The sequence below is a fragment of the Petromyzon marinus genome, chromosome 14 (genome assembly GCF_048934315.1).
Source record: "Petromyzon marinus isolate PM22_M1 ecotype Great Lakes invasive population chromosome 14, UKy_Petmar_22M1.pri1.0, whole genome shotgun sequence".
Classification (NCBI taxonomy): Eukaryota; Metazoa; Chordata; class Hyperoartia; order Petromyzontiformes; family Petromyzontidae; genus Petromyzon; species Petromyzon marinus.
In genome coordinates, this window is record NC_133680.1 from 2,110,627 (window position 1) to 2,137,617 (window position 26,991).

A 26,991-nucleotide genomic window follows, 5' to 3' on the forward strand; every position below is an offset into this window, starting at 1 on the left:
CTGGATCGCGTTGGTCACGCGAGATGAGACCTGAGTTCACCATGGCACTTCGCAACCGGCGTGGAACAAAAACTCTCCCTCCCCCGCGCAGGAATCCTCGCCAAGTTCCTTCTGCGGGAACGGTGACGGCGTCAGGGTTGTTGGATCATAAGAAGATCGAACGTATTGATTGGCCACGGCCTACTGCGTGGTCTATGTGCGTGCGCGCACAGTGATTATAGAGGCGACGTGGCCACTGCCAAGAGACGGTCTTGTTCTCCAAGGCAATGGCTCGTCCTCGTACAGCCCGTAAACTCACTCGCGCTCGTTCACTCACTCCATCTCATACACACTCGCTCACACGTACTCTTACATACACACACACACTAATCCACACAATCTCACACATTCACTCACTCGTAACTTACACACGCTCACACCTCAATCTCCGAGCTCTGGCTGTGCACTCTGAAATTGCCACCAACTGGCTTAGAGATTCGACGAGTGCGTTTCGTGGGAATTATAAACCATGGTGGGAGCGTGCGAGAGTCGTAGGGAGGCGACTGGCCGTGTTAATTTTCATTGGGAAAGAAACGACAGCGGCAGAAAGATATGGCAGCGCTGAATTCCAAAACTAACTTTATTTTTTGTACACAACGACCACCGAACCATTACAAGCAGCTCAGCGCCAACGCAGAGGACACACGGCGGCTGTTGTTTCGCACATTGACGAGCGTCACGATTCCTCGAGAAAATAATTTAATGAGCGCGACGGCCCGGCCTGAAGCCTCCACGAGTGAAGGCGCTTGCCGCTTGCAGCTGTGTCGGGCCGCTGCATCGCCAACGTGCGAAGCATATCGGCCCTAAAAACAAGTTGCCCTTTAAACCCGGTGGGAGGCTCACTCATCTGCTTAAACCTCCCCCCCCGCACCCACCACAACAAACCACGGCTACCTTGCGTGCGGACACAATGTTCATATCGTTACAATGCCCCTTCAATGCAATATTAGGCCAAGGCTTAATTTCTCATGGGATATTTTCCAGGGGGGCTCCCAATCCCAACCACAAACCTCTCCCCCACCCCCCTCCTCAAACAACCAGATCCCGGGAATATTTTCTCAAGCTCTGCCCCGGAAAGGTCCGGCTGAAATTAAGCCCCGACTTAGGTCAGTTTAACATCACGTAAGATTTTCCTCTGTTCGGGACATCCAACAAATTGGCTCCCGTTGGTATTTATTAATTGATATCAAAGCTTAGACAACAATAGCTTAAACGCAGAATAAATTAACAGAGATAATGCTAAAGAACAGCGACGCTGTTGCTTTTTTTCCGTCAAAATAGCTGATCAACATATCCTGTCGTGCCCAGTATACATATTCCTTAATTTTAATGAAGTCAATGATGGCAACGACTCCGCCAACAACAATAACAACAACAAAGCGACCGTGTCCTTTCAATCGCATGTACAGGGAGAGGGCACTTCTCTTGCTGGTGGCTTCGTGAAGTTCTTGGCTGGGAGACGCCGATCGCCACGCTACGACAACGCTAGAACGTGTTCACGCAATGTTCACAAACGATGACGCTCCCCGGTCATTGTCGGTTGGCCGGTCCCTTGCCACGGTGCAGAGGCCGGGCCGTGCGATGAGACGCCAGACGCGGCTCCTGCGACGCCGAATTTTGGTGGCGGGCGACTGCAGCCGACGTCCAACGTCCAGAGCGCACGTTCCCACTCGCGTGGCTTTGCTTTCGTTGAGATTTCTAAGCGTTCACTGCGGCCTCCTAGACAAGGTCGAGCCGTGAGCCAAGGTCTCGCCGTCGGCGCGATGTCCAGATGTTGTACGCACGAGGTGTGGTTGTTAGCCACTGCTAGCGAGCTTACTCGGCTCCGAATATGAAGTCATTCATTCAAGTAATAAACTAAGCTGTGAAATAACCGTACTCAACTTGATGAAACTTTTCTTATCATCAGCTTTTCCTCCGGAGTGCACATTCTTGAATTTATTTCGCACATGACAAGGACAATGTCAATTTCTTCCAGAGGAATAAGAGTCTCACTCGAACGCGTGAAATGTATTATTTCCATTTCGAAAAAATGAACGTACCATAAAAAACAGCAACCAGCCGGCTACCTAGAAATAATAACATCGATCAATTCCCAAAGAGCACGAAACACCTCAACGCCGGCTCGGACGTCAACAGAGGACCCTTTGGCGGTGGCTGGCGGCACTCCGGTACTGCTCGGTGACGTCCGCCATCTCGGTGAGCAGCGACCGCGCGCTCCCGCCCGACGCCGTGCCGCGCACGCGGTAGCACCGGCTGTTGCCCAGCGTCGGGTTTTCCCGCCGGCCCTCGTCGTCGCAGTCCAGCTCCCCGTCGTAGCTCTCGATGACCGAACGGCACCGCCGCTGGGGGTCGCGATCGGCGTCCAGCAGCAGCGCGCCCAGCGAGCGCGGCTGGCGCGGCCGGCTCTCCGGGGCCACCAGGTCCTCCACCGAGCGCGCCACCCGCACGCGCTGCTGGTTCTGCCGCTGCTGCTGCCTCTTGCGCCGCTGATTCCAGCGGGCGAGGTCGCGGCGCGGCAGGTCGAGGAGGTCGAACGACTCGTTGGAGAGGATGCTGTCGTTGCTGAGCGTGATGGTGGAGCGCGACAGCGGCTCGGCCCTGCCGCCGTCTTCGTCGCGGCGGCCGCCGCACGAGGCCTCCGACAGGATGTCCTCCATGGAGACGGTGGCGCGCCGAGACGACGCCGCTGCGCCGCCGCCCGACGTGTCCAGGCTGCGGTCGCTCGAGCTCCTCTTGCCCCGCGGCTCCGCCAGCAGCCGCTCGTCCACGTGGCGCTCGTCCGGCGCCGGAGAACTCGCGTCGTCAAACGGATCCGGGCCGCTCTCCATGTCGAGCATCTCCAGGGACAGCGAGTGCTCCGGGGAGGAGTAGTAGCCGGACTCCCGCTGCTGAGGATTCTTCAGGATCCCCTTGCGTGGCATCTTGGCCGCTTGCTCCTTCGCCCCCTCGCGTCTGTCCGCGGAGGTCTTCTCCGCTCTGCCGTCGGACGGCGTCCCAGACGGCGGCGAGTGTCCCACGGAAGCCTCCTTGGCGTCCCGCGGGTGGCCGCTCTCCCCGGTCCTGTTCTTGAGGATGCCCTTGGGCTTCTTGACGGAGGGCGTCCGCTGGTGAGGGTTCGTCATGTCGTTCTCCTTCCTGGACTTCTGCAGGCCGTTCTGGTGCGCCGGCAGCAGCTTGGACACGTGGTTGCACCGGCCCTCGGAGAGGCCCGCGGCCGCGGAGGCCTCCGCCGACTGGCGGCGGCAGCAGGTCTGCGGGCAGTCGCACACGGAGCTGTCGTAGCCCACGTTGACCCACGGGTGGGAGGCGACGTCCTCCACGGTGGCACGGTGCGAGGGGTCCGCCGTTAGCAGCCAGCGGATCAGCTCGCTGGCTCCTGCATGGGTGGGAGGGGGGGGGCGGAGCGTCGTCGCGGTGAGGCTCGCGTCGTCGCACGGCAAAGGGCGGCCCCGGCACTCTGCCGTAAACGTATCCCAGTGCTGTCAATCAGGTGCGCTCCCAGAAGGCCGTGTGGCAAACGGCTTGTGTAAACTCAATTATTTTACTTTTAAACGCAGAGACAAATATGGCAAGGAGCAATTATGTATCTCCTTATTACCATTCTCCATGACGATGTTTAAGGATTAATTTGTGTTACACATTATATAGTTTTGCGTCGAACGAGGACCCATTTCTTACAGAAACAGCCCTTGCCTATATGAACATCAGGCAGGTCACCGGTACAAGCACGTTGGATTCTGCCGATGAGACACTAAATGTCAAAACCGGTCCAGTATTCGCTTTCTTTAAATCAATGCTGCTGATAAGATGCCTTCGCAGAAGGCTGTGCGGCCAATGGGGTTGCGTGTAAAGAAAATACAACGGAAACACATCGCTCGTGGAGGACGGGGGCTGCTGCGTGCCAGTCACCTGACTTGACGCTTGGCTCTTGGAACGCGGCGGTGGAGATCTGCTTGATGAGGGTGCAGAAGTCGTCGGCGTTGAAGGGCATGCTGCCGTACACGAGCGAGAAGAGCAGCACGCCGAGGGCCCACGCGTCCACCTGCTCGCGAAGCGCGCCACGGACAAAAGCACCACGCGACCGTTTGTTTACAGCTGCCGATCCACACGCTCGCTGCCACCCTCCGCCCTGCCATTTCCAGCAACGTCCAAACCACATTTGTGAAAATCTTTGTTAAAAACTGTAAAAAACTATATTAAAAAAAATGTTTTTTATGTTACTGGGTAAGGCCCACTGAGCTATAAAGAAGCGACCTGTCCAGTGTGGCTTATCACGTAGAAATGTATTGCAGCCAAATACTCTAAACGCAGGTTGATTATAAATGTGGAAGGAAAACCCGGAGTTACCCAGAAAAAAAATCCATGTGACCACGGGGAGAACATAAAAAACTCCAACTATACAGGCATTAGAGTCGGAATTGAACCCACGACCTCCTGTAGACCAGGCGAGGTAGTTAACATCTCGCCACCATTGCGTAAAAAATAATCATCTTCCTGCACAATTGCGGTCGTCCTCATGACATTAAAAACAGCTGAGGCTCTGTCAAATTTCACCAGGAGATGGAATCAACCCATTAATCAAGACAGGAATGGAGAACTCGATGAGTATTAAAGGACCGATTCAGACTTTCAAATACCATTGGCAAGGGCCATACATTAAACACACATACACACAGTTGAGTTAGTGCGAGAGCTTCCTTGCAGTGACCGAAATGACCGAGATCAAACAAATTAGAAGCACGGCGTTGCTCGGTGGTGGAAAATATTCCCCCCTCCAGTACCCGATTAGTGCAGCCAAGATGCCCGCAGTGACGGGAAAAACGTCGGTCGTGGGCCTCGTGTACCGAGAGAATTCCCACGGATGCGAGGAGGTCATATTCAAAGATCCATACAGATGGATTCAATAAATCCATTCCATCTCAGCTCAAGCCATAGCATTTAAAAAGAAAAGTTAATGATACATCGCAGCTTGCATCATTTAGTGCAGTCCCTTGGTAAATTACTTTGCAATTACTTTCTAATTGGCCTGTAAAAGCACGCCGCTACGGCAATGTACAAGGGCCCCTAATGCTCGTTTCGCTCCCCTTAATGAACCGTGAATGCTGCCCAATTACTCGTTCCTTAATCGTGTCCGCATTCATTTAGAGAGAGAGATTTGACTTCAAATTTCCAGTCTCACGCACGCGTTAGGGTGGCTATTTCCACGCGTGACCAAAGGACGTGCAAAGGTAATGTAATCGTGCGCAATACTTTGTAAGAAATGTAATTTAAAACGTCAAGACTTTTGTGGCGCATCCATTATGAGCATCTGGTTGAAATGTGTTTATACTCCGAGCGGTGTAGCCACACAATGATTGGTGTTGCCTGACCCGGCTCAGATATTCAGCCGTGATCTGGCTGCAGTGCAGTTGCGCTGTGGTTATGGTGCGGTTGTGGTATGGCCGAAACAGAGTTCCGGTGGCATGGTGGTGTGGCGATTGCGGTGGTGGCTGCGGCGTGGTTGCAGTGGCTTGGTGGTGTGGTGGTGGTGGCGTCGTCCTGCTCACCTCGGGCCCGCAGTAGGGCTTGCCGTGCACTATCTCGGGCGAGGCGTACAGGGGGCTCCCGCAGAACGTGTCGAGCACGCTGTCCTTGTGGTACACGTTGGACAGCCCAAAGTCGGCGATCTGCACGCACACAGGCACAGACCCGAGCGCTCACTCATCCGCACGGCGCCGCGTCGCACGCGCGCCCGCACACCTTCCAGGCGTCGCCAATTCACGGCGGCCAATTTCAGCAGCGCGAGCGCAAAAATTAATGAATCAAAATAACCGACATAACCGCATTTTTTTGATGTTCAAAAGGGTACATCCGAAATTGGCGTCCATATTTTTCATTCTTGCGAAGGCGGGCACATTACAGACAATGTTGTCCTGTGGCCATTAACAACAGCACTGTGCAAGGAGTCAATGTATGCATGTATGTATTTAACTTCTTTCACACCATACGCAGCCAACCGTGCTAAATCGCAGGTGCAGGGGAACGACAGCTCTCCTCAGAGGCCCGCAGGCAACAGTAATTAATTACCGTAATGCGTTCAGCGAAAAATAGCCACGGAAAAGAGCTCTGGCAGGCGCTCGCTGCAGGATTGTGAGCGTTTTTCATTTCGATGTCTCCCCAAGCCGCCTTCCCTACGAGAAGGCCACCGCAGACAAAAGTGGTGGCGGTGGGCGCCCTTCCAGGCGTGCATGTGCACGCCTGCCTCCACGGCTCCTTGACGAGGTCTCGGGGTTGATTCGCGCGTCGGTCGGCACGACGCCCGACGTTTCGCACCACGTTCCCGGGAGCTTCTTCGGGATCCGAATTCAAGAATTGCCAGCGCACGTGTTCAGCAAAAAAACTCGGGGGGCGTTGTGCCGAACGGCACGCGGGCAAAAAGCTCCAGGGAGCTCTGCAGGGCAACGGGCGACAAACCCACGCAGTGCATTCTGCCGCGTTGCTATTTTACCAGGAGACGCGCCGCCACCATCACCACGGAGGAACGCGGCGGGCTCCTGGCTGAGCGAGGTGTAACCCGTGAGCCGTCGCCACGGGCGATTTCTGCGTCTCCCCCCCCCCCGCCCTCCACTGCCCCGTGACCATGTAAGGAAAGTCCCACGCGGACAAGTATGCCAGAAGCCCAAGGGCTGTTCCACGTGGCGAGGGGTGAAACGCAAAGCAATGCAGGCGATTATTTTTCTGGAGGGCCCTGTGCTGATCACACAAATATGCACCACGTGGACGATCAGGTCAACCATCCTATTCATCATCAATAAATTGCTGGATGATTGCCTCCACAAGCCGTTTCAATCTCTCATGGGTGTGTGATATGACAATCCATCTGGCATCCACATATGGAACACAAACAGAGGAGCCAATCGTATCTCTCCACCTCCACGGTGGACTTGCTTCCTCTCGGGTAAATTCTCTCAGTTGGCTGCCACTCCACAGTCAGTCTTGACCATCGGCCATCGCCCCTTCTAGCGATGCGGCCCGCCCAGGCAACAATTACCTTCATCCAATGTCCTACAACTTTGCACTCCTTATCGTGTGTTTGTATTTCTCGTTGTTGTGGTTTTCTGACCAGCCCCTACTGGACATCTGTGAAAAAGAGCTTCACAGCTCATCGGATTTCTCCAGGATGAATACATATTTTGATTCAATAATGTCACCGTCTTGCGTTTGTTCTCTCGTCTCTCTCCGTGCAACCCCGAGTGTCCATCTCGCCACGCTTGGTCGCGTGCTCTTCAGTTTCCCTACCAATCTTCTCTGCCCATGTCAGCGTTTCTGATTCATATCTCAGATGCCATTATGTAATGCCAAACACCGAGTTTGTATTTGTCATCATGAAGACGTTCAGCTTGGCTTTGATCCTGCCTCAATTACAGTTAACAGCCCCGAACAAATTTATGGGGTACTCGGGTCTGCGATTTAATTTTGTCGCGCGTGCGTCATCTGCTTTACAACGGGAGAGCCAAGCGTTACCGGGAGGAAGAAATTAAACATACATATTCATGTTGTTATTTTGGCCGATTCTCCATTTCAAAGCTCGCCTTAAATTCAGCGGAGGCACGGAAGACATCCATGCAGCTTCTCCCCCCGACGACCCCCGATCCCCGAGGCCGTGCTGTCAGACTATCAGATCTGGACACGGGCCTATACGTTGCTATACAAAAGCCACACGCACGAGGAATTGCATTTTTCTTAATTGGATGTTGTCGGCAGTGAGGTTGGGGATGGGTGGGGGGGTGGCGGTGGATGGGGCTGGCTCTGGAGATCGACCGCTAAGGGCGTCTTGCAGCAGGTCGGTTGCTAAGAGCGGCTGTCGATAAGCGAGCCGTGAGCGTGGCCACAAACCCCTGGGAAGAGTGAAACTAAACTCATTATCCCCCTCCCCCCCGACAATGATGTCAGCAGACCAGGAATTCTCACCCAGTCGTTAACCCCTTTTTTTTTGGTTGAAATTGAGGCGTCGCTGCGAAAGGAGGCAGTAATCGTGGCTATAATGTTTAAACTCGGCCGGGTACCCCCGCGGGCTAGAAGGTAAATGGTGCAGTGCCCCGCGATGACCGCACTTTGCGCATGCCACTGCTGGTCGCAGGGCCCGCACTCGCGATGGCCCCAAGCCCAAGGGAGGGGTCATTATGGTCATACTCGTCCACGCTGACCACACGTCTCGGAAGAGGTGGGAGCGTACTCCACACTTTATCCCACCGCAGACTAACCGTGGCGGTGCGCGGGTGATACCGCTGGATGGACGGAGGTGACGGGAGGGATGTAAGAGACCCCCATCATCACCCCCCCCCCCACCCCACGCCATTGTTTTGACCCCCGGTTATCCTCGCAGCAGCAGCAACTTTTGGCTGGCCATCAAACAAAGCTGGTCACCGCATCGCGTGCGTTCAGATGCCCTTCTGCTGCCGTCTAGAATGCTCTTCCTTCCGATATTAGGAAACCACTGGAGTTAAGAAAGCATTAAATCATCTGTATTGAAAACTAATTTCTTTAGAACTGCTTTTTGTGTTTAGTGTTGTTGTCCTTCCCCAGCCCCTCCGATTAGCGCGGTGGGCTACGCACGGTGCGAAAGAAGTTCAACGCGTACATCAGATCGAAGCGGCGACCTCCAGACCGCAGGCCCAGACCCTAACCATTACTGCACGGCAGCGTTCCTGCCAAGGTGGTAATCTTAACGCTTAAAGTCACCTGCCCTGCAGGGAGAGACTGATTAAAAATAACAACTGCTGCATGCTTTGCATTGCTGGTCAAGGTCCCAGGGGCTGAAAAATCACCCAATACCTGAACCACACCTGAGCATACTTTATTGGTTAACCTGCACTTTAACGTCTGTCATTTGCGAACGTGTTTTTTTATTTTAAGATAGGAATGGCAGAATATACGTGGGGGGGGGGGGGGGGGAATTCAGTCAACTTCCAAAAAGTGATCAATGCTATTTGCTCGCTTTCACAAGGTATTCATTATCACAGATAACAGACAGACAGGCCATGAAATATTTAATAATGATTTAGTTTGCCATGTATGCCTGCTCATACATTCGAAAAACACAATTAACATACCAATCGACACGTTTGTCATGCAAAGCACACTGATTTGACGGAAGTTTTGACTGCATTTCAATGAAACGTTACGAGATCCAGCCAACAAATATCAAAAAACACATTTGCATTTAACTTCCCATCTACAACAACAATGCACCACCGGACGAAAGCCTCCTTGGTAGCCGCAACAACAACAAGCACCAATCGCCACTAAGTGGCGGTGACGTCACCACGGCCCTTGTGCCAGGCTGTGAGTACTTTAAGGCCACCGTGAAGGGTTGAACGCCCGCTGGCAGGGGGTCACGGGACAGACTGAGATGACTGGCAGATTTCCTGTAAAACCTTCATGGGCCAGCACCTCCACTGTCGCCAAGTGGTGGTGGGGGCCCATTGGGGGCCTATCAGCAAAAAATAATTGGGGGGGGGTGTGGGCAGCCCCCCACTTCCAATGTATAAAATCCTAGTGAGGTGGCAGTAGACGTTCAGATGTCGCGAGACAAGAAAAATGCAGGCAGAAGTATCGACATGTCGAGGGGTTCCTCCACTGGTACCTTGATGTTGAACTTCTCATCCAGGAGGATGTTCTCCAGCTTGAGGTCACGGTGGACAATCCCGTTCTGCCGGGGGACGCACGAAGGGGCGATCGTTAGACCACAGTACGATGCCAATTACACTCAAACGCAATTCTAACTACGGATTAACACACTGTTAGAATTTTACGACCCAGCTTTAGAAATGGACAGTACCACTGACGAGGCTAACGGCGAGAAGCTGGGGCGATTGCGGTCAATGTACATGCACGGCTCCTTGGTCTATTCACTGCTGGGTGAAGGCATCCCCCCCCCCCCCACCCTTGCTCTGATGGTTATGGGCGTTGTTTGACCATACTTCACCACACTGGTCACTGCGGGTTGGTCAAGGTGATGGGGTGGCCAGGGTGAGTTAACGGATCACTCGCCAATCGATTTTGTTGGCGGTGCACCATCGCGTCACTGCCCCCCCCCCCCCCCCCCACGCTGGTAACAAATTACCGGAGAGCGTCTGTGAGATTTCACGGCGCGCTGGGATAGCTGCTGCCCCCCCCCCTGCCGCCCCCCACGCCGCCACCCCCCCAGCCCTCACTCGACGTGTTACCCAAGTTATTTATTCATCGTACAAAACAATTCCCAACAGACCGAGTCAATAAACGGCACGGTGGAACTTCACGTTGGCGGGTTGACAGCACGCGAAGCCTCTGTGTGCCCCACCGTTCCAACAAATTGAAGACTCAGCAGCCGGGTGGCGGTGGAGGCGCGGACTCATTGTTGGCATTCCCGCCGGGGTCCCTACCACGATAAATTTACTCAAAAGCCATTCCCGTCCACCTTGTTGCACGCTTCAATTGCTTTGTGCGGCATGCGAATGCGATGACGTTTAGAGCACGAACGCAAACACGAAATAGCGCGATAGCAGCGCCGTATCCGAGCACACGCCTACACGCACGCACGACAGGAACCACCCCCCCACGTAGCCTTGAATGCTTCTGGAGTAGGTGTTGTTAGGAAGCGCCTGTTAAGTTGACACAGCTCTCTCTCGAAGTGGGGGGGAAGGGGGGGGGGTTGGGTCACGTGATGAGCACCAGACAGACCCGGCCACCTTTGTCACCCCCGTGCTACTGCCGACAAGCTGCACCGGATGAACTTGTAGGTTATGATGCAAGAGTCTGTTTAATTGCGTAGAAAGAAAATGATACTAAAAACTGCACCACCATTGCCCCCCTGGGCCTCCCCCACTCCTCGAGATATAAACAAGTCTGATAAATTCACGTCAATTACAAGTAAAGATTTTCATTGATGAATCAGCGCAGGCGTGATTTTACATTTGAGATAACATCGGCCATCCCAACCACCACACCCTTCACCAACTCGCACTGACCAGCGTGGTGAAGCATGGTCGAAAATAACCCCCAAGACCAGCATGGCCCTCATCCAGCAGTGGACTATGCATTGTAGTTTCGCCACATTCCACGCATGCAAGGCATGATGGGAGATGGGCCTTCCTGCTGCTTGTGAGCACCACACCTTTGTGCAGTAAAGAACCTGGATGTTTGTCAAATGTAGCAGGGAGCCAGGCCAGGCCGAGTTTGCATCTGCCAGCTGGCAGTGAGCACCTTGTATAACATTCGAACGCTGGAGCAACTCGTTACACCAATGGTCGGAATTCGTTTCCTATTCCAGTAAACCCAGCCAGGGAGAACGATTTTGTCTCGCTTTAGTTTTAGTAGCAGCTGCTGCCACAGCGCAAGCCATCGATTGGACTCTTGAGCCAGGATTCGCGTCGAGAGGGCTAAGTCGACATCACCCCAGCCACGGCGAGAGTGGCATCTGTACGGCTAACATTTGAGACGCCGCGTTGCTGGTGGTGTCGTGGGGTTGCGGTTGTGGCTCTATAAATAGGATCGCGAACAATCCCAGGTGGTGGGGTTTGTACCAACAATGCCCACAGATTGAAGCAATCGCCGTCGCAAGCCAGGGCCCTTACAAACAACATAAAACGACTCTGCTTGTCGAGAGCGTGACCCGCTAAGCGGCGCGTGGTGGAGTTGTGTGACTCGACAAATATTTGCCGTTGTGGGTTGTAACCGATCTCGGCTGTTCGTAAAAAAGTGTTTTGTCACGGTTAGTTCGTGTTTAAGAGGCGTCCGTATACAACCAGGCACAAGTGAAGACTTCTGATTGGCGAGCTCTGTCCAATCCGATTGTCTGCGCCTATCCGTGCATGGATGTTACCTAGGGTTGGAATCAAACCCATGCCCCACCGTGCGACCACTTATATCCGCGTGCGAATAAAAAGGACGAATTGGCCGTCACCTCTGGGGTTACTTCCATTATCCGCCAGTAACCGGCGATTATAGGAGACATCATCACAGAGGGAATGAGATATTCGGATTAATCCTGGGGTGCAAACGATCAGAAGAGCAGCTTCCCTGTAAGTCACGTTCCTTCCCTGTGCATCTGCCACCTGCCACAGCGCTGAGCTCACAGACACCGTCATTACCCAACTGCACACCGGAATTTTCACGCCTCTCATCTTTCAGGTGCACGAACGCACCCCCCCCCCCCCCTCCAGATTACCACACGAACCCATGTTTGCTCGTGCGGCTGACGCAAGTAAACAACATCACACACTGCAACGGTAGCGTGGCATCGGCGCTAAAGCTTAAAAATAGAAAATGATGCATCGCTGGAAGTGTTCACGAAAGTCTTTGTTATCGGGCGGCGTTTCCTAAATCTCGTAATCAAGCGACAGGGAGCGGGGGCAGCAGCCTGAATCACTCCCACACACTCGAAATGTCGCATCGATGTCTCAGCAAAGCGGCCCCCCTCCTAACGCGGCCGTGATGACGCAGCCCCGAATACCGGACACGCTTAACTCTATCTCTTGCTCTTTCTTCCAAGCACCCATCAGCGGAACTGGCCAAACATTGCGCAGTAGTGGAATGCCGGCCCTCGACAAGAGTCGCGAGACTCTTCAGAGGTAAATAAATGCCTCTATTGTTAATCATTATCATAGATGGAAGGTGAATGAATAACCTTCCTAAATTGGCTGGCTTGGCCAACATTGTTGTGACCACTCTTTTTTTATTCCATCCAAGGGCATCAACAAAGTAGGAATAACCTCAAATAAATCCTCCATACGACTGTTAAGTTAATTGAAAGCTACTCGTCTTAGTTCCGTACCTTTATTAATCGCGGTGACAACAGCGTCCTCTAGTCGAGCAACATAACGCTTGGCCTGGCAACTCCGCTCACAACCGAGTGGCTTCTCTCTGAATCGAGGACGCTGGATGCAAGCCTGGCGCTGCGGAAGCTTTGAGCGCAGCGCAGTGAGCGACGCCTTTGGGGGGGGGGGCAGCCTTTTTCTGCTCCCCCCCCCGCGAGCGTGGGACCATTGGGGGGCGACCGGCAGCGTGATGACCCAGAGCCTGGGAGGGGGGGACTCACGGCGTGGCAGTGGTGCACGGCCGACACGATCTGGCGGAAGAGCCTCCTCGCCTCCTCCTCCGACAGCGCCTTCCGCCGGCGCAGGTGCTCAAACAGCTCGCCGCTCTCCGCGTACTCCATCACGATCACGATCTTCGTCTTGTTCTCGAACACTGCACCACAAAAAAATGGAAAGACCGGCGGATCAGAGGTGGGGGGGGGGGGGGGCGACGGCTCCGTCCGCCCGTCCATCGGTGCGTCAGTGGCGCAGCGTCATTGGCGTGGTCTCCCAATGCTCGGAATGAGACGGGGCCCCCCTCCCAGGTCTAATTTACCCCCCCCCCCCCCACCTTCTTTTTGTTGCCCCATACCAAAGCCCCTCCGGCACCCTCCGGCTCGGTTGCACCGCCTGCACACCCTGGAGCCACTCCGTCGCTGCCCGCGTGCGTACGTGCGACGAGGTACCTTCGGAAATGTTGATGATGTGCGGGTGGCGCAGCGAGGACATGATCTCGATCTCGCGCCGGATCTGGTTGAACTCCTGCTCGTTCTTGATCTTGTCCTTGCGGATCGACTTGATGGCCACCTGTTGGTCGCAGCAATAAAGCGAGAGGGCACCGTGTCACCCTCTGGTAAGCCGCCATCGTCGCACGTTGGCGCAACACCTCGCCCCGTTTGCCCACGGGGCAGGGTCCGCTCACCGATGATGACTTCACCGCCGCTACAGTAATTGACCCATTTGTGAAATTGTTCTCTGAATATTTAGTGAGGGTTTTTTTCGTGTATATATATAAAAATGCTGTATTGTACTGGTTAAACAATTCATGCACACCACAATGCCACGTGTACACCTATTGTAGAGGCAGATGTGTGCCAGGGGCACATCGCGTCATTGTCATGATTGGCGTGGTGCCCACCCCCGTCCTATACCTCTGCTCAACTATCACTCATTGTTCAAAATATTAACTAATAAAGGCTAATCCATTTACAGACACCCCACTAAAATACTAATAGAAGACAGTACACGTACGGAGACTACAACAACAACATGAATTAAAACCCTCTGCATCTCTCCCATCAATCGCAACACGCTCCTCACGTATGTCAACACTCTCTTTGCAAGACGTGGAAGCTTGCCATCTTTCACTCGTAGATAAATAAAGAAGGGGCATTCACAGAAACCAGTGGGGCATCTCGAAATGGACCACCCTGCAATGGAGACACGGGGGACGGCACGGCCGGAAAGTGCGAACCTCGACATTCCCGGCGGCCAACGCGTGAGCTGGAACGATCGGGGGAGGGAGGGGGGCACTTCTGCCCAAGAAAAACGCGTTTCCACATTATTATTTGGCGCTGCATCACAAACCCAACCTGTTCGTCAACAGCTGCCACAGCAGCAGCAACAGCAAGCAGCTCACGAAAAGCGTCGGAGCGGGCACACACATCTGGGCCGCCTGTCACGAGCGGTAATTGGAGCTGTCAGGCACGGCATGTGCTTTAACATTTCGTCCGTCAAGTGCAGCGCGCGATCGGGCGAGGCGACTCGACTGTATGGAGGCGCCCTGCAGACCGCCTCCAACCTCGTCAGGTGGCCCACCGACCCTGGCAGCGCACTCGATCATTCCCCCCCCCCACCCCCGCATGCTCCAATCATTAACCGTTGTTTAAAATTAAATGGGTAAACAATAATGGTAATCCTGAGCACGGCATTCTTCCAGTTAAACATTAGGCACATCACAATGCTCCCCCCCACGAAGGCCTGACCCTTGCATTCCCAAATTCCACTGAAGCCAATGCCAGGGTGATTTCCTTATCAGCGCCCGAACGCCGCCCACCCTCGACCCCCACCCTCGACCCCCACCCTCCCCCGGAGCAGGCAACGGGTAATTGTCTAAATATATGGCTGGCCGAGGAGATAATGCGAGGGTCAGTGAGGGTCGTGGAACGATAATGCCATGCCGGTTTGGGAGATAGCGGCGGAGCTGAGTGGTGGAGACGGTGCGTTTCCTGCTGCCACTGCACCGCGAGGTGGGGGGCTTAGTGCCTGCCGTTTGGCTCCGGCACCACCCTTAATAGGCGCTCGCTAACAGTGCCAGGGGCCCAGCGGTCTCGGGCTGGGCTAATATTCGCTTCTGCGCTCCGTCTGGAACACGTTTTCCTTTCGATACAAGGAAGCCACCGGAGCTGTTCACTTTGAAATCTAAGTTGAAAACTCTTTCTCTTTAGAACCGATTTTTGCGTGTAGTTTGTTGTCCTTCCCCCGCAACTCCGATTAGCACGTTTGGCTACGTACGGCGCAAAATAATTTCAACAACAGACGTAAAACAGACGGCCCTGGGAGGTGTGAAAAGCAGTGATATAGTGGTAAGAGCACTGCGCTATGAACCTGGCAACCTGAGTTTGATTTCCGGCCACGGTTAACATCGAGTGCCGAGTATCTGAAACCGGTCCTGGTCCTCCCCCCCCCCCCTAAGTTGACTCGGTTTTAAATGAGTCGCTGGTGCGGTGTGCAAACATCGCCACTTGAGGGGGGGGGGGGGCATGGGGCTGGTGGTGCGTGTTGTCGTGATGTCCCGGCGGCGAAGAGGCACACAGTTTTCCGTTGTTTGCCCCCTGGAAACAATGGCCCGTGTCGAGCTACACAAAAGAGCACCGCACAGCAGATGCGGCCATCACCTCGACCGACGGACAATAATCAAGAACAGGCCCGCCCGTCCACTGGCTCACTCGGCAACCGCGACGTGAACATGGGAACCGTTGCTGGTCAACTCGCCACCGTCGCCACCGTCGCCACCGTCGCCACGGTCGCCATAATCATCGTCGTCGTCGTCGGATAAGAGACGACGAGGAGGTGGTGCAGCATCATCAGGGCGGTCGCGCACGACTGCACGCGCACGCAAGCACACGGGCGTGCACCCACTCGGCCACTGCGCCAAAGAGCAACCTTCAAGGCTGGCAAACAGTCCCACACCCTTGGTGCGGTGCAAGGAACGTGCGCACTCCGCTATTGTATTACGCACGATATGGAAGGAGAAAAAAACAATCACGTATTGTGACTGGAACCAGAGACCGTGAACCACAAGAGCGGTCCAGGATTAAACCTTTTGTCGAGCGCGGCGGAGTAACAGAGCGAGTTTCTGGCTTCTGGGTGTTGCTGTGTGCGGTGCATTAAATGTGACCCTGAGTTCTTTTTTTATTTATTCAACAATTTTATTACACTTGGGTACGTAACCGAAAGATCGGCAGAAGAATATTGCATCGCCGAAGCAAACCACATTCCGCGCGCGTTGTGGAGCACGCCCTCGCGCTCAAAAGTTCACGGCGATGTAACGAGCACGGCATCGGGTTACTGTCGCGGGACTGGCACCCGCCACGAGACGGGCGTGCGATGGCACCACCGCCGCACGACGTCTTGCAAACGCCGCGCACGGCACCGTGGGGGGCGCCGACGCACGTGGCGAAAACTCCGTGCAACGGATCTCGCCCCTCTGCAGGGTCGAGCAATAAAAGATGCGGAATAACGAGGCCGATGGCGAGCGGCATTTGAAATCGGGGAGCGCTCTTTGAACCGCGACTGCGCAAGGTTTTCGCGGTTGTGCTGACGTGGCCGTGCCGAGGCGCGCTCCCTGCTTGACTTCGACGCGCTCTCATCTCGATGGCTCCTCGGCCGCCAAATCGTTTTTGTCTTTGTTTTTTGCTCAAGGATCGTGGAGCTCATAATAAGCCGAGCTTTCAAAAAAGTGTTGAACTGCCGACACCGATAGCTAAACTGCATTCTCCGACTAATAAACATGTCCCTGAACAAAGGCACTAGGTTAACGCGTGCACGCATGCGAATGCTTAGATTGGCCGTGCCTCGCGCACGCACTTATCTGGGCTCCACAAACACCAGGCGAGTCGTCGCTAGGAAAGGGGGTTTGGTTCGGGCTAGTTGGGCCGCTCCCAGCGTATCGGGTCAAGGGCGCAAGCACTCGTGATAGTCAGACAGGCGCAGGTCAAGGTGATGTGCGCTGCGTGGAACAAAAGTGACTCCAGTGCGCAGGTCGACCTCGACTGAACCAAGGGTGCTTGTTCGCTGAGATCGGACGTGATGATTGAGAGACAACTCGAAATGGAGTGGCAACCCAGGGAACTTTGCCGATGGGGCTCGGAAAGTCAGAACGGGTCTGCAGTTTCCCTGCCTAAACAAATGCTGATGGCAAACACCGGTGCAGAAGGCCCACAGTCTGATGAGCTAATTTTATCCATAATAAACCGCAGAATTAGATAAATTTCGTGCAACTTGATAAATCATGCCAGCTTAATTGCATCACATTCCCACATTTTAATACCAATGAATTCTGTTTCACTTAATTGACCCACTCCCAACACAAGTCCTGCTTTCCCGAACAGCGATATTTTGTCGGGTTACCCAAGTTTGTTTCCAGGACAACCCTCAAATAGGCCTTTGTCCGTCTCACCTGCAGTCAGAGTCGACGATTCGGAAAAGGTGGCAGGTGGGGATCGTCAACCACACCGACGCCAAATTGGTCCCCTAGCCTTGCAACCCGATACGGCCCGAGCGGACAGGTGGCTCACGAGCGCAGAGCAATCTCCTCCCCCCCCACCTCCCCTTGGGATAGCCGCGGCTCACGCTGAAGCCTCAAAGCACAGGAGAAGCGGGGAGATAAGCCCGGAGGCAAAGCGAAACCCTACCCCCCACCTCCCCTGCAATTACGCCCTGCGGCTTTTCGCAATCTCCTGGCCGAAACATTTTCGGAGCGTCAGGAGCGGTTTTCGGTTTCCCTTTAGGGTCGTCATCACCGGGACATTATTTCAGCTCGGAGCTGCTCGGAGCTGTCCGGGGCTGTGTTCTGGAAAATATGTTTTACTCCCTGCACCTGCGTGGGGGGTGGGGTAGGGAGGGTCTGTGGGGTTTCAAGGGTAGTCCAGTGGGGTGTGGGGGGGTCATCGCATTACTTTTATTTGCACAGCCTGACAGCGCCGTAATTAAAACACACGATGGCACAAAGCACACACAATTAGGACCGCTGCCAGGCAACGAATCCATTGGCGGCTGGTGACGTTACCGTGACGTTGGTTTCAGGTTTAGGGCTGCACCTCTTGCGGGCAGGAGTTACGGCTGGAAAGGTCACGGGGTCGCAGGTGCGTTCGGGTTACGGATAGGGGTTGAGATGCGGGGCATGAACCACGGTGTTGGGTTCCGCCAACACCCAACAATCTCAGAGTCTCAATGGTTTTTGGTGTTTTTTGTTGTTAAATGTGTGTGTGTGTATGTAACAGCTCTACGCATACCCAAAATCATCTGGTGTGAAGGAGGCATGTACAACGTTACATGACAGGACCGTGTGGCAGGTGGTGATGGAGGCCTTCATCCAACAGTAGATTGGTCAGATATGATGTACCCATACCCAACCTCCCCCCAATACAATATTCGCTGACCACTTTCCAAATGTAAACAAAAAAATGCTTCAAAATAAATAAATAATGCCAAGTTGGAATTGGATGCACAGAAGGTTTGCACTCCAGAGACCAGCATCTCAACACCTGATATGGCACGCAGGTTTTGTAAAGTGACACTTCACTATTCCCTCCAGACACAACAGGGGGAGCGAAATGTCTGCGAGTCCCTTTGAGCTTGGCAGTAATCACAGCTTCAAGCGGCCATTCCATTTAGGTGGCCTCAAAGGCCAAGAATGTGACCAAGGTTTAGAACAACACTAACCAGCGTACCCTCCCTCATCCCCCTCACAAAACGCACAACCCCAAGCACTATTTGGTTCGTAGCTTTGCAGAGATTTTCCCATTTTAAAATTATTTGCGCGTGCGTGTGCGTGTATGTACGATTGAGCCGGAACAGTGGCACGGCGGTCAGTGATTTGTGCGCGAGGAGCCTGCCGTCCCCGAGTTTCATTCCCGGCGATGGCTAACATCGGAGCGGAGTGCTATCTGAACCAGGCCTGTGCCCACCCCAGGATGGTGAAGTATGGCCAAACAACCACCATTACTGCCACAGTGTGAGGAGACTTTTATCCAATGACGATGTTGACAGGATACACGAATCTAAATCGCGTGCGTGAGAACCAATGTGTTTCGATCTGTATGTATTGTGGGTGACGGACCACTGCAGCTAGAGGCCACAATGTTCACAACAGTATAAAAAAACATTTTTAAACTAACTACCCAATTCTTGAATCGAATCGCAAACATGAATCACGACAATTCCACTAATCGCCGTCGGGTTGTTTGTAAACTCTCCCCTCGCTACGGGGTTACCATCAGTTTCATTTATTTAAATGAACAATGTCAGCCACTCTATTTAAAGCGTGCGGCAACTAACGCGTCTCGCCTATCACCGCACGGCAGTTTATCACGCCAACCGAAGCGTTTGGCGAAAAGCGCTTCCCCGCTTCATTGACTTGGACACGACCTTGCGGCTGGGGGGGGTGGGGAAGGAGGGGGGGGGGAAGAAAAAATGCGTGCATGAAGATACGCCAGCATCTGCCGTGTCCGAAACAGACGCGCCAACCACCCTGCCCTTGACGACGGGCAGTGCGCCTGCCTCCCCGCCGCCACATGTCCGAGAGTCCAGAGACCGTTCCACGTGGAAGGGGCCCTCTGTGGCAAGATTTCCATCACCCCTCGCGCGACTCGAAACGGCGGAACGTCCCAATGGCGGAACGTCCCCCTCCGACGGCGCCGCCGCCGCCGCGGGCCGACGTTTTCGTTTCAACACGCCGTGGCGATTATCCCCGAAGGAGCTCTCGGGCACGTGGGGCGAAACGTCGGGCCTTCGTGCCGAAATACGCGTTTTTGGGAACCGGAAAATGCTTCCGGGACACGTACGGCAAAACGTTAGCAACAACAGAACACCTGCCGAGGAAATGCAGTGCACACTTTGACAAAAATGTAAGCGTTTGTGGAAGGACTTTGAGCGATGCACGAGTACAGTGCGCAGACACTTCAAACGGAGGACTCCTTGTGACCAGGCGCTCAATGAGGCCGTTACGGCGGAGCGCAGCACCGCACACCCCGCCGTCACGCATGTGAGCACACACACACACACATGCGGTCATAGAAATGGGTGAACGTTTACCAATAAACACTTCTGTCAATGTAGCACGGCGTCGCGTATCCGACTTGCTGGGGGCCGAGGTATTCGAGGTCGGATGCGCGAACGTCTCTGGAAGGCGACCAATTACATCGTGCGCTAACACCTGCACTGGGCGGTTAGTGGGTAAGGGCGGATATGTGACGGTCTGATATGCGACGTTGCAAAGTATCATTCTATGTAACGTCTTATTTTAACAGCTTACCCTAATCTGGGGCCTTCACACAGTTGAAAATTAATCTTTAGTTGTAATTTAAACATTGCTGTATTTGCACAGAGAGAAACTTCAACAAGTCTCAGGACCGCTTGCCGAAAGATTCCACCGTGGAATGTTTGGCCAGTTCCTTTTTCAGTATTTGTTGAATGTCAGTTTAAAAAAATAAAAATCCACGGATGATTTGTCGAGAAATATCCCAAGCACGTTGCAACATTCTCCTCCCACTTTGCACGACGGCTCAATACCCTACTTGCTGTACCTCTTTGTCCTCGCCGTGTGTGTGTGTGATGCACCCAATGTTTCCACCTCTACATGACCCACCAACTCCAGCGCAGAGACGTTTAACTACAACCACATAGACACAAAAGCAGAGCCACGGTCAAAAAGATAAGAGGCGCAAATCCTGCAATTGCTTGCTCACTCCACTGCTGTCCAAAGGGCCTCCACCGGAGTTGAGCTATAGAGAGGGTATTTGGCCTACTCTTCCACGTTGCCCAGACGTCTTGGAAGAGGTGGACGCACCCACACTTTTACCCCACCATCCGTCACCTGCCGATCAAACTATAATTGGGATGGACCCATTTAGACGGAACTGCCGGCTGGACAGAAGCGGGAGGAGAGTGTGGATTTAAGAAACTTGCCTCGTTTATTTCGACTGGCAATGTCGGGAACTCAAATCAAACTGGCGCCCTCCTGGATTGCCAAGCCCTGCGTTCAAAAGCCATGACACTGTGGTGGCGTCCAAAGCCACGCAACTGGGTCGAAGCGACAGCGAGTCGTGTAAACATCTGGTACGTTTTTATTAGGAGCTGTCGCCAAGCAATTTCTCCAAGCAATCTCAAAAAAGGAAATTCTTTAGCAGCCCCAAAATAGGCTCGGTGATATACTCCAGAAGCAGGGGAATGGGCTATATTAAGCCAACATGTGGCAGCATTAGGGTAAAGCAATAAGGTGAAATAAATGCAGCAATTCCTCTGTGGCATGTTAGACATGCCTTGGCATAAAAGACACATTTATTTTTGGTGGGTTTTGTGCAACATTTGAGGAAAAAATGTTAAAGGTATTTATTTAAAATATGATTAAATAACCCCACACACTTTGGCTGAGTTGGAACAGAAGTATGCAGGATGTAATTCAGCCTTTATTAAAAAAAAATACTGCGTTAAGGAACCACAACAGATTAAGTTCTTATGATTATAATCATGTGTCATTTTTCCATAGTCAATCAAGACATGTAAATGAATCGTGGCATGCTTGACATGTGATTTATTATCTAAAGGTGCAGCCCTCCAATATCTTGCTCACTCCACTGCTCGTAGGAGGCGCCTCCACGAGTTGGATCTCAACATTTGGCCTACTCTTCCCACCACATTCGACCGACCATATCTACTGAAGATTTGACAGTCTGTTGGAACGTACGCGGTGTTCCTTGAACAACTAAATACCAAGCCTAAGTGCAATAATCAGCCCAAAGTTCACGGGTGATGTCAATGTATTGCCGTGCAATAACAGACTCACTGGAGCCGAGAGCAAGTTTTGTTAAACAACGCAAGACCTCCTGCCCCCCTTTAACCCACAACAGCCGTGACTCCGTGTCCCTACAAACGCCACCGCTCCCACATCTTGCATCTCCCCACAAAGGCGCCTTCTTCCTTGGCAATACTTTTTTTTTATCCCAGCAGAGGGAAAAACAACAACGCTCGTAGCAACAACGCAGATGCACACGACCGCCACACCGCGTGTTACGAACAGAGGAAGCACATGATAGCAAAATCATTTCAACGTCTCCTGCTGGTTGGCTCCGTCTCTCGTTCCACATAACACACCACCACCCTTGGCTCTCATGGGAGCTGCTCAGAGCGAGAACTAAACTGAAACCTAAATATATTTTTATTTTACCAGGCAAGGCCCACCGAGCTATGTAGCTCTTTTTTCAGAAGCGACCTGGACACAAATGAAAGCTCAACGAAGTGGCTTAGGCACGTGGACATTTATAGCAGCCAAATACTCTAAATGCATGTTTCTAAATGTGGAGGGGAAAAACCGGAGGACCCGGGGAAAAATCCACGCGACCATGGGGAGAACACGCAAACTCCACATATACAGGCGTCAGCGCCGGGATCAGGATCGAACCCACGACCTCCTGTATACCAGGCGAGGTAGTTAACATCTCGCTACTGCAGCGCTCACGATGGCAGGTTACACAGACCCCCTGTACTCTCAAAGGAGAAATTGTCAGGTTCAACCAATGGGCACTCCCGGTCCCCCTTGCTGGATGCAGGCCTCCCCACGCAAGTGCCGATTGTGTGGGTGTGTGACCATACTTCACCACGCCGCGGCTTCGTGAAGGCAGGGGAGCGTCGGGGTGAGAGTAGCAGAAGCACAGTGCATAAACTGATTTTGATGAACCACAATCTGGGTGCTCACAGTTTTGGCCACGGAGTTCAACTTATAAATGTTGTTCTTAACTTGGATGGCTGGTGCTAAATAGGTCAACATATACTGACAAATTATGTCTGGGAAAACTCTTACATCACAGCAATCGCCTGGTCATTATAGTGATGTGTAATGAACACAAAGCCAGATCGTAAGCAACTAATCCGTAACAATCCTATGTATTCACCTGATAAAGCCTCAATGAGCCTTAAGGCTATTTTACATCGGGATGTTTGGCCAATTCCTTTCGTGCGTGGTTTGGGCTTTCATACGAAGGGAATTGGGAATTCCCGGAGAACCCCACCCCCTCCCACACGCTTACAATGCGGGAGTGGCACTCAACAATGCTTTCTCCTCGGACGCTTTTGGGTTTTCCATCCAACATATCAACCAGGCTCAATTTCCCCTGCTGAGCGTGCAGAGATCGAATGCGTTCGGGTACATTAAGTTGTGATTCGCCCAGTGCGGTGTGTGAACGGACGCGTTCAGGAGGGGGTGGATAAAAACTGCAGTGGCAACAACTTCGAGCTGACATGACACTACCGTGTATATATGCACACATGCGCAGAGAATATGGAAGGGTCAGCATGAGTTTTCACTGACAATGAACTATGCACGAAGCCACCACCACCACGACCATCCGTCCACCGGTACAACTGAGCCTACACCGTCGGCGTAATTTGGAAACAAACACGGAATTCTCTCGCCGACAAGGTTACAACTTGAAGTGCTGGCCGGGGTTCAGCGACTATGTCTCTCCTTTGGCGAGAGAATAAAGCAATAATTATACACTCAAAGAAGCTCGCAGCGGCGATTTAAATAAACATTGCTGATTTGGACGCGCCGACTAGACACACTCCTCTCGCGCCTGCTTTAAGTAAAGGACGAGAGGATGATTCACACGGAGACATTACGGCCAATACATACCCGCCCGCCCTCCCTCCAAGTCCCCTGAGTCCCCCTTGCAATAATAAGCATTGACGAAGTTAAACATAGCCCAGCACAGCAATGGAACCCGCTTAACGCTAAATGTAAAACAGACACCACAATCACCACGATTATAGCACGGCCGTCTCACGAGCACAGTGCACAACTTTTAAGGAATCGGCGCTTGTTCACAGCTCTACAAAAATAAATTACACGGCAAGCTACTGTTGGTGGGAGGGGGAATGTCCCTTCTTACAGTCCCGAAAAGGGCCCATGGCCTGAAACATTAGTCTGCTATGCAGAGGTGCTTGTCTCGTCAGGCAGTGTTAATTATGTGGTGGTGGTTGCGATGGATGTTTGCACAACGCCGGTGTGACTGGTGCGACATGTCTGCACGTGCCCGTCTCGCGAGCCATTCAATTATAATAAATCATCGCAGCAGCAGCAATCATCGTCATCATCATCATCACCGCCTCCTCCTCCCTCCTGCGACGAGTGGACAAGGACGCTCTTGGAAAACAAGGGAGTCACGCGACTCGCCGAGATAGCCCAACGTGTCACCGCGTGTGTGTATTGCGAGCCGGTGCTGGGCCTCCCCTAGGTGGACTCGGCCTCAAATGAGTGTCCTGCTACGATGTGTAAACACCGCTCACCGGGGAGACAAAGGCGGCCGGGCGTGATGCTGGCCACCCACCGGCTCGCGTGCCGTGCCATCAGCCTGCTGAAGGCTATACGGGGGATCTTTGTGTGTGTGTGCGCGCGCGCGTGAGCGGCAACTTGCCTTGATCCCCGTAGCTCTGTCGACCGCCTTCTTCACCGTCCCGTACGTGCCCTTGCCGAGGGTGTGGAGGAAGTCGTAGCGGTGTCTCAGGTTGTGCTTGTGCTGGTGCCTCTTCACCGCCTGCCTCCTCGTCTCGTCGCCGGAGACCCCGGCAGCCGGTCTCTCGCACGGGACCCCCACGGCGTGAAGGGGCCCCGCCGCGGCAGACTTATCCAAGCTGTGGCGGCTGCTCAGAACTCGTACCAGACGATTCATGGTCGATTTGCCGTTTTGGAGCATGACTCGCGGCTCAAGTCCTAAGTCGGTGGTCTGGGATGCGCGCGTCTAACAAACTCACTGCTTCGCCGATCTTCGACCCTACCGCCAGCGCGAGCTTACGGAGCGCAGTTTTCAGACCGACCGCTCGCACCCTCTCCAATGCGAATATAATTAGCGGACCGGGGGTCACAGAACCGTCAGGCCCCGACTGCTGCTTGCGTGCAATGCGTTAGACTCGATCATGCTCCAAGAGCTCTCAAAACGTCTCGGCGAGACTGCGCCCTTTGTTGGGGCCCCCAAACCTCGCTCGGCTCGGGTCGTCTCGCCCGTAGCCTCTCACTGGCTGGCTGGCCCGCCCGCGTGCTGCGCAAGGCTCAAAGTGTTTTTTTGTGTGTGGCTGAGACGCGTCGAGGTAAGCCGCTCCTTTTTATGAGGCCGCGGTGATGTGATGATGTGGCCCCGCCCCTGGAAAAACGCCTCCAACCAACTCCTGCACCACAACAACAACGACGACGCCGCCGACACCGCTGCTGCTCCTGCTGCTGCTACTGGCCCGGCTGAGCGAGTTTTGATGCACGGCAGCTTTTGATTTCAGCCAGAGGTGTCCGGAGCCGAGCTCCGGAAAATATTTATCCGCCCCCCCTACACACACCCCCTCCCGCAGGCGTGGGGGGGGGGGTGTGGATAGGGGACCCCTGGAAAATATGAAATATTCCATGACCCGAATGATTGATATGTTCCAGCCATTCTCAATCCACTGATGGATGAATTCCTCATGGGGGGGAGGGTGGGAGGCGGTGTGGGGGGTTGGCCTTACTTCACAACTCTGGTCAGTGCGGTGTGGGCAGGACCGGTTCGCCGCCACCAGGAATCAATCGAACTGAGGTCGCTCAATCACATAAATAATTATTTACTATATAGAACATGCAGGCTTATTGCAGAACTGCACTCTGCATAAGGCATACTTACGCGTGTATCTTGTAGAGTTTAGCGATGGGGCGTAGCGAACGCGGCTATTGTGTGGGCTCGATTCCGGGCCACGGCTAACATCAGTGGCGAGTGATACATTAATCTCAGTCCTGGGCCCCCTTACCCGCCCCGCACTGACCATCTTGGAGAAGTATGGACAAACAATTAACATCCGTGATCAGCACGGCGTGGGGAGGCCTTCATCCAGGGGCCGTAAACTATACAGGCAAACTCACCGCGTGACGATCAGAACCGGTCCAAGAACCTCGTTGGACCAGTCAGAACCTTGTGATGACTGAGCAAGATTTGGAATCCACGCAGCGTTACGGTATCAATCTGAGCCGCTTGATTGGTCGGCTCTAGGAGTGCGCGTGCAGCACCAACGCGGTGCCACGACCCCCAGATAGTTTAAACCGTGAAGGTCAATCGATGAAAAACGAAACGTCGACTTCCCCCTGTCCTCAACGGGCGAAAGTAAGGATTATTTGCTGCCGTTCGCTGCGGCACATTCATCATCATCAATAATAATACCGTACAGAAATAATGTACAGCTTTCAGTGTAGCATCGTTCATGCAAATTGCAAATCTCACAATCGCTGAGGAATGAGACTGGCGGGCTGGGAAGGTACCAGCCACGCGGTCACGAGCCGGCACTACCCACAATTGGCCAAGCTCTGCGTTGCTCTATCTATTCAGATATTTTAATCCGATAAAGGAGTGTTTTGTACACATTACAGCAGTTTCGTAGAATTCGGACATACGTAAACAAAGGAAAGAACAATAATATGTATATGCGTGGATTATGTAACGCATTCTAAATTGTTTTTTTTACAGAAGCATTGAATTAACTGTATGGAAGCGTTTGCATATTTGCATATTTGTTCCCCATGGTTTGTTTCTCCAAGGGGCGCCGCTGCGGTGGTGAGGAGACGTCATCTCCCTCGTCTGCAGTGCAGGGAGTTTGCAGGTTCGATCCCGGACCCTGGCGGCGCCTGTTGTTATATTTGGAGTCCGTGAATTCTCTTTTTTTTCCCCCGTTGTGGTCACGTCATATTTTCCTCCGGGCCCTACGGTTTTTTGCCCTCCAAATTAGGAAAATATGCGTTGAGCTTATTTGGCTGCGAAAATGCATCCCACGTGTAACGACAAACGCCACGTCAATGGGCCATCATGTGTGAGCAGGTCGACTCTGAAAACGAGAAAAATAGCTCAGG

The 26,991-nt window shown here is 53.3% G+C and overlaps 1 protein-coding gene across 1 annotated transcript; it reads right to left on the minus strand.

Annotated features, from left to right (window-relative positions):
• Positions 1 to 601: 601 nt before the first annotated feature.
• Positions 602 to 25,468, minus strand: NUAK1 (NUAK family kinase 1). The gene is made up of 7 exons (XM_032954393.2): positions 24,551 to 25,468; positions 13,544 to 13,664; positions 13,100 to 13,251; positions 9,668 to 9,733; positions 5,589 to 5,708; positions 3,952 to 4,084; positions 602 to 3,418 (listed from the first exon to the last, which is right to left on the minus strand). Exons 1-7 carry the CDS (start codon positions 24,827 to 24,829, stop codon positions 2,172 to 2,174), a joined length of 2,118 nt encoding a protein of 705 aa, XP_032810284.1. The 5' UTR covers positions 24,830 to 25,468; the 3' UTR covers positions 602 to 2,171.
• Between the last annotated feature and the right edge of the window lie 1,523 nt (positions 25,469 to 26,991).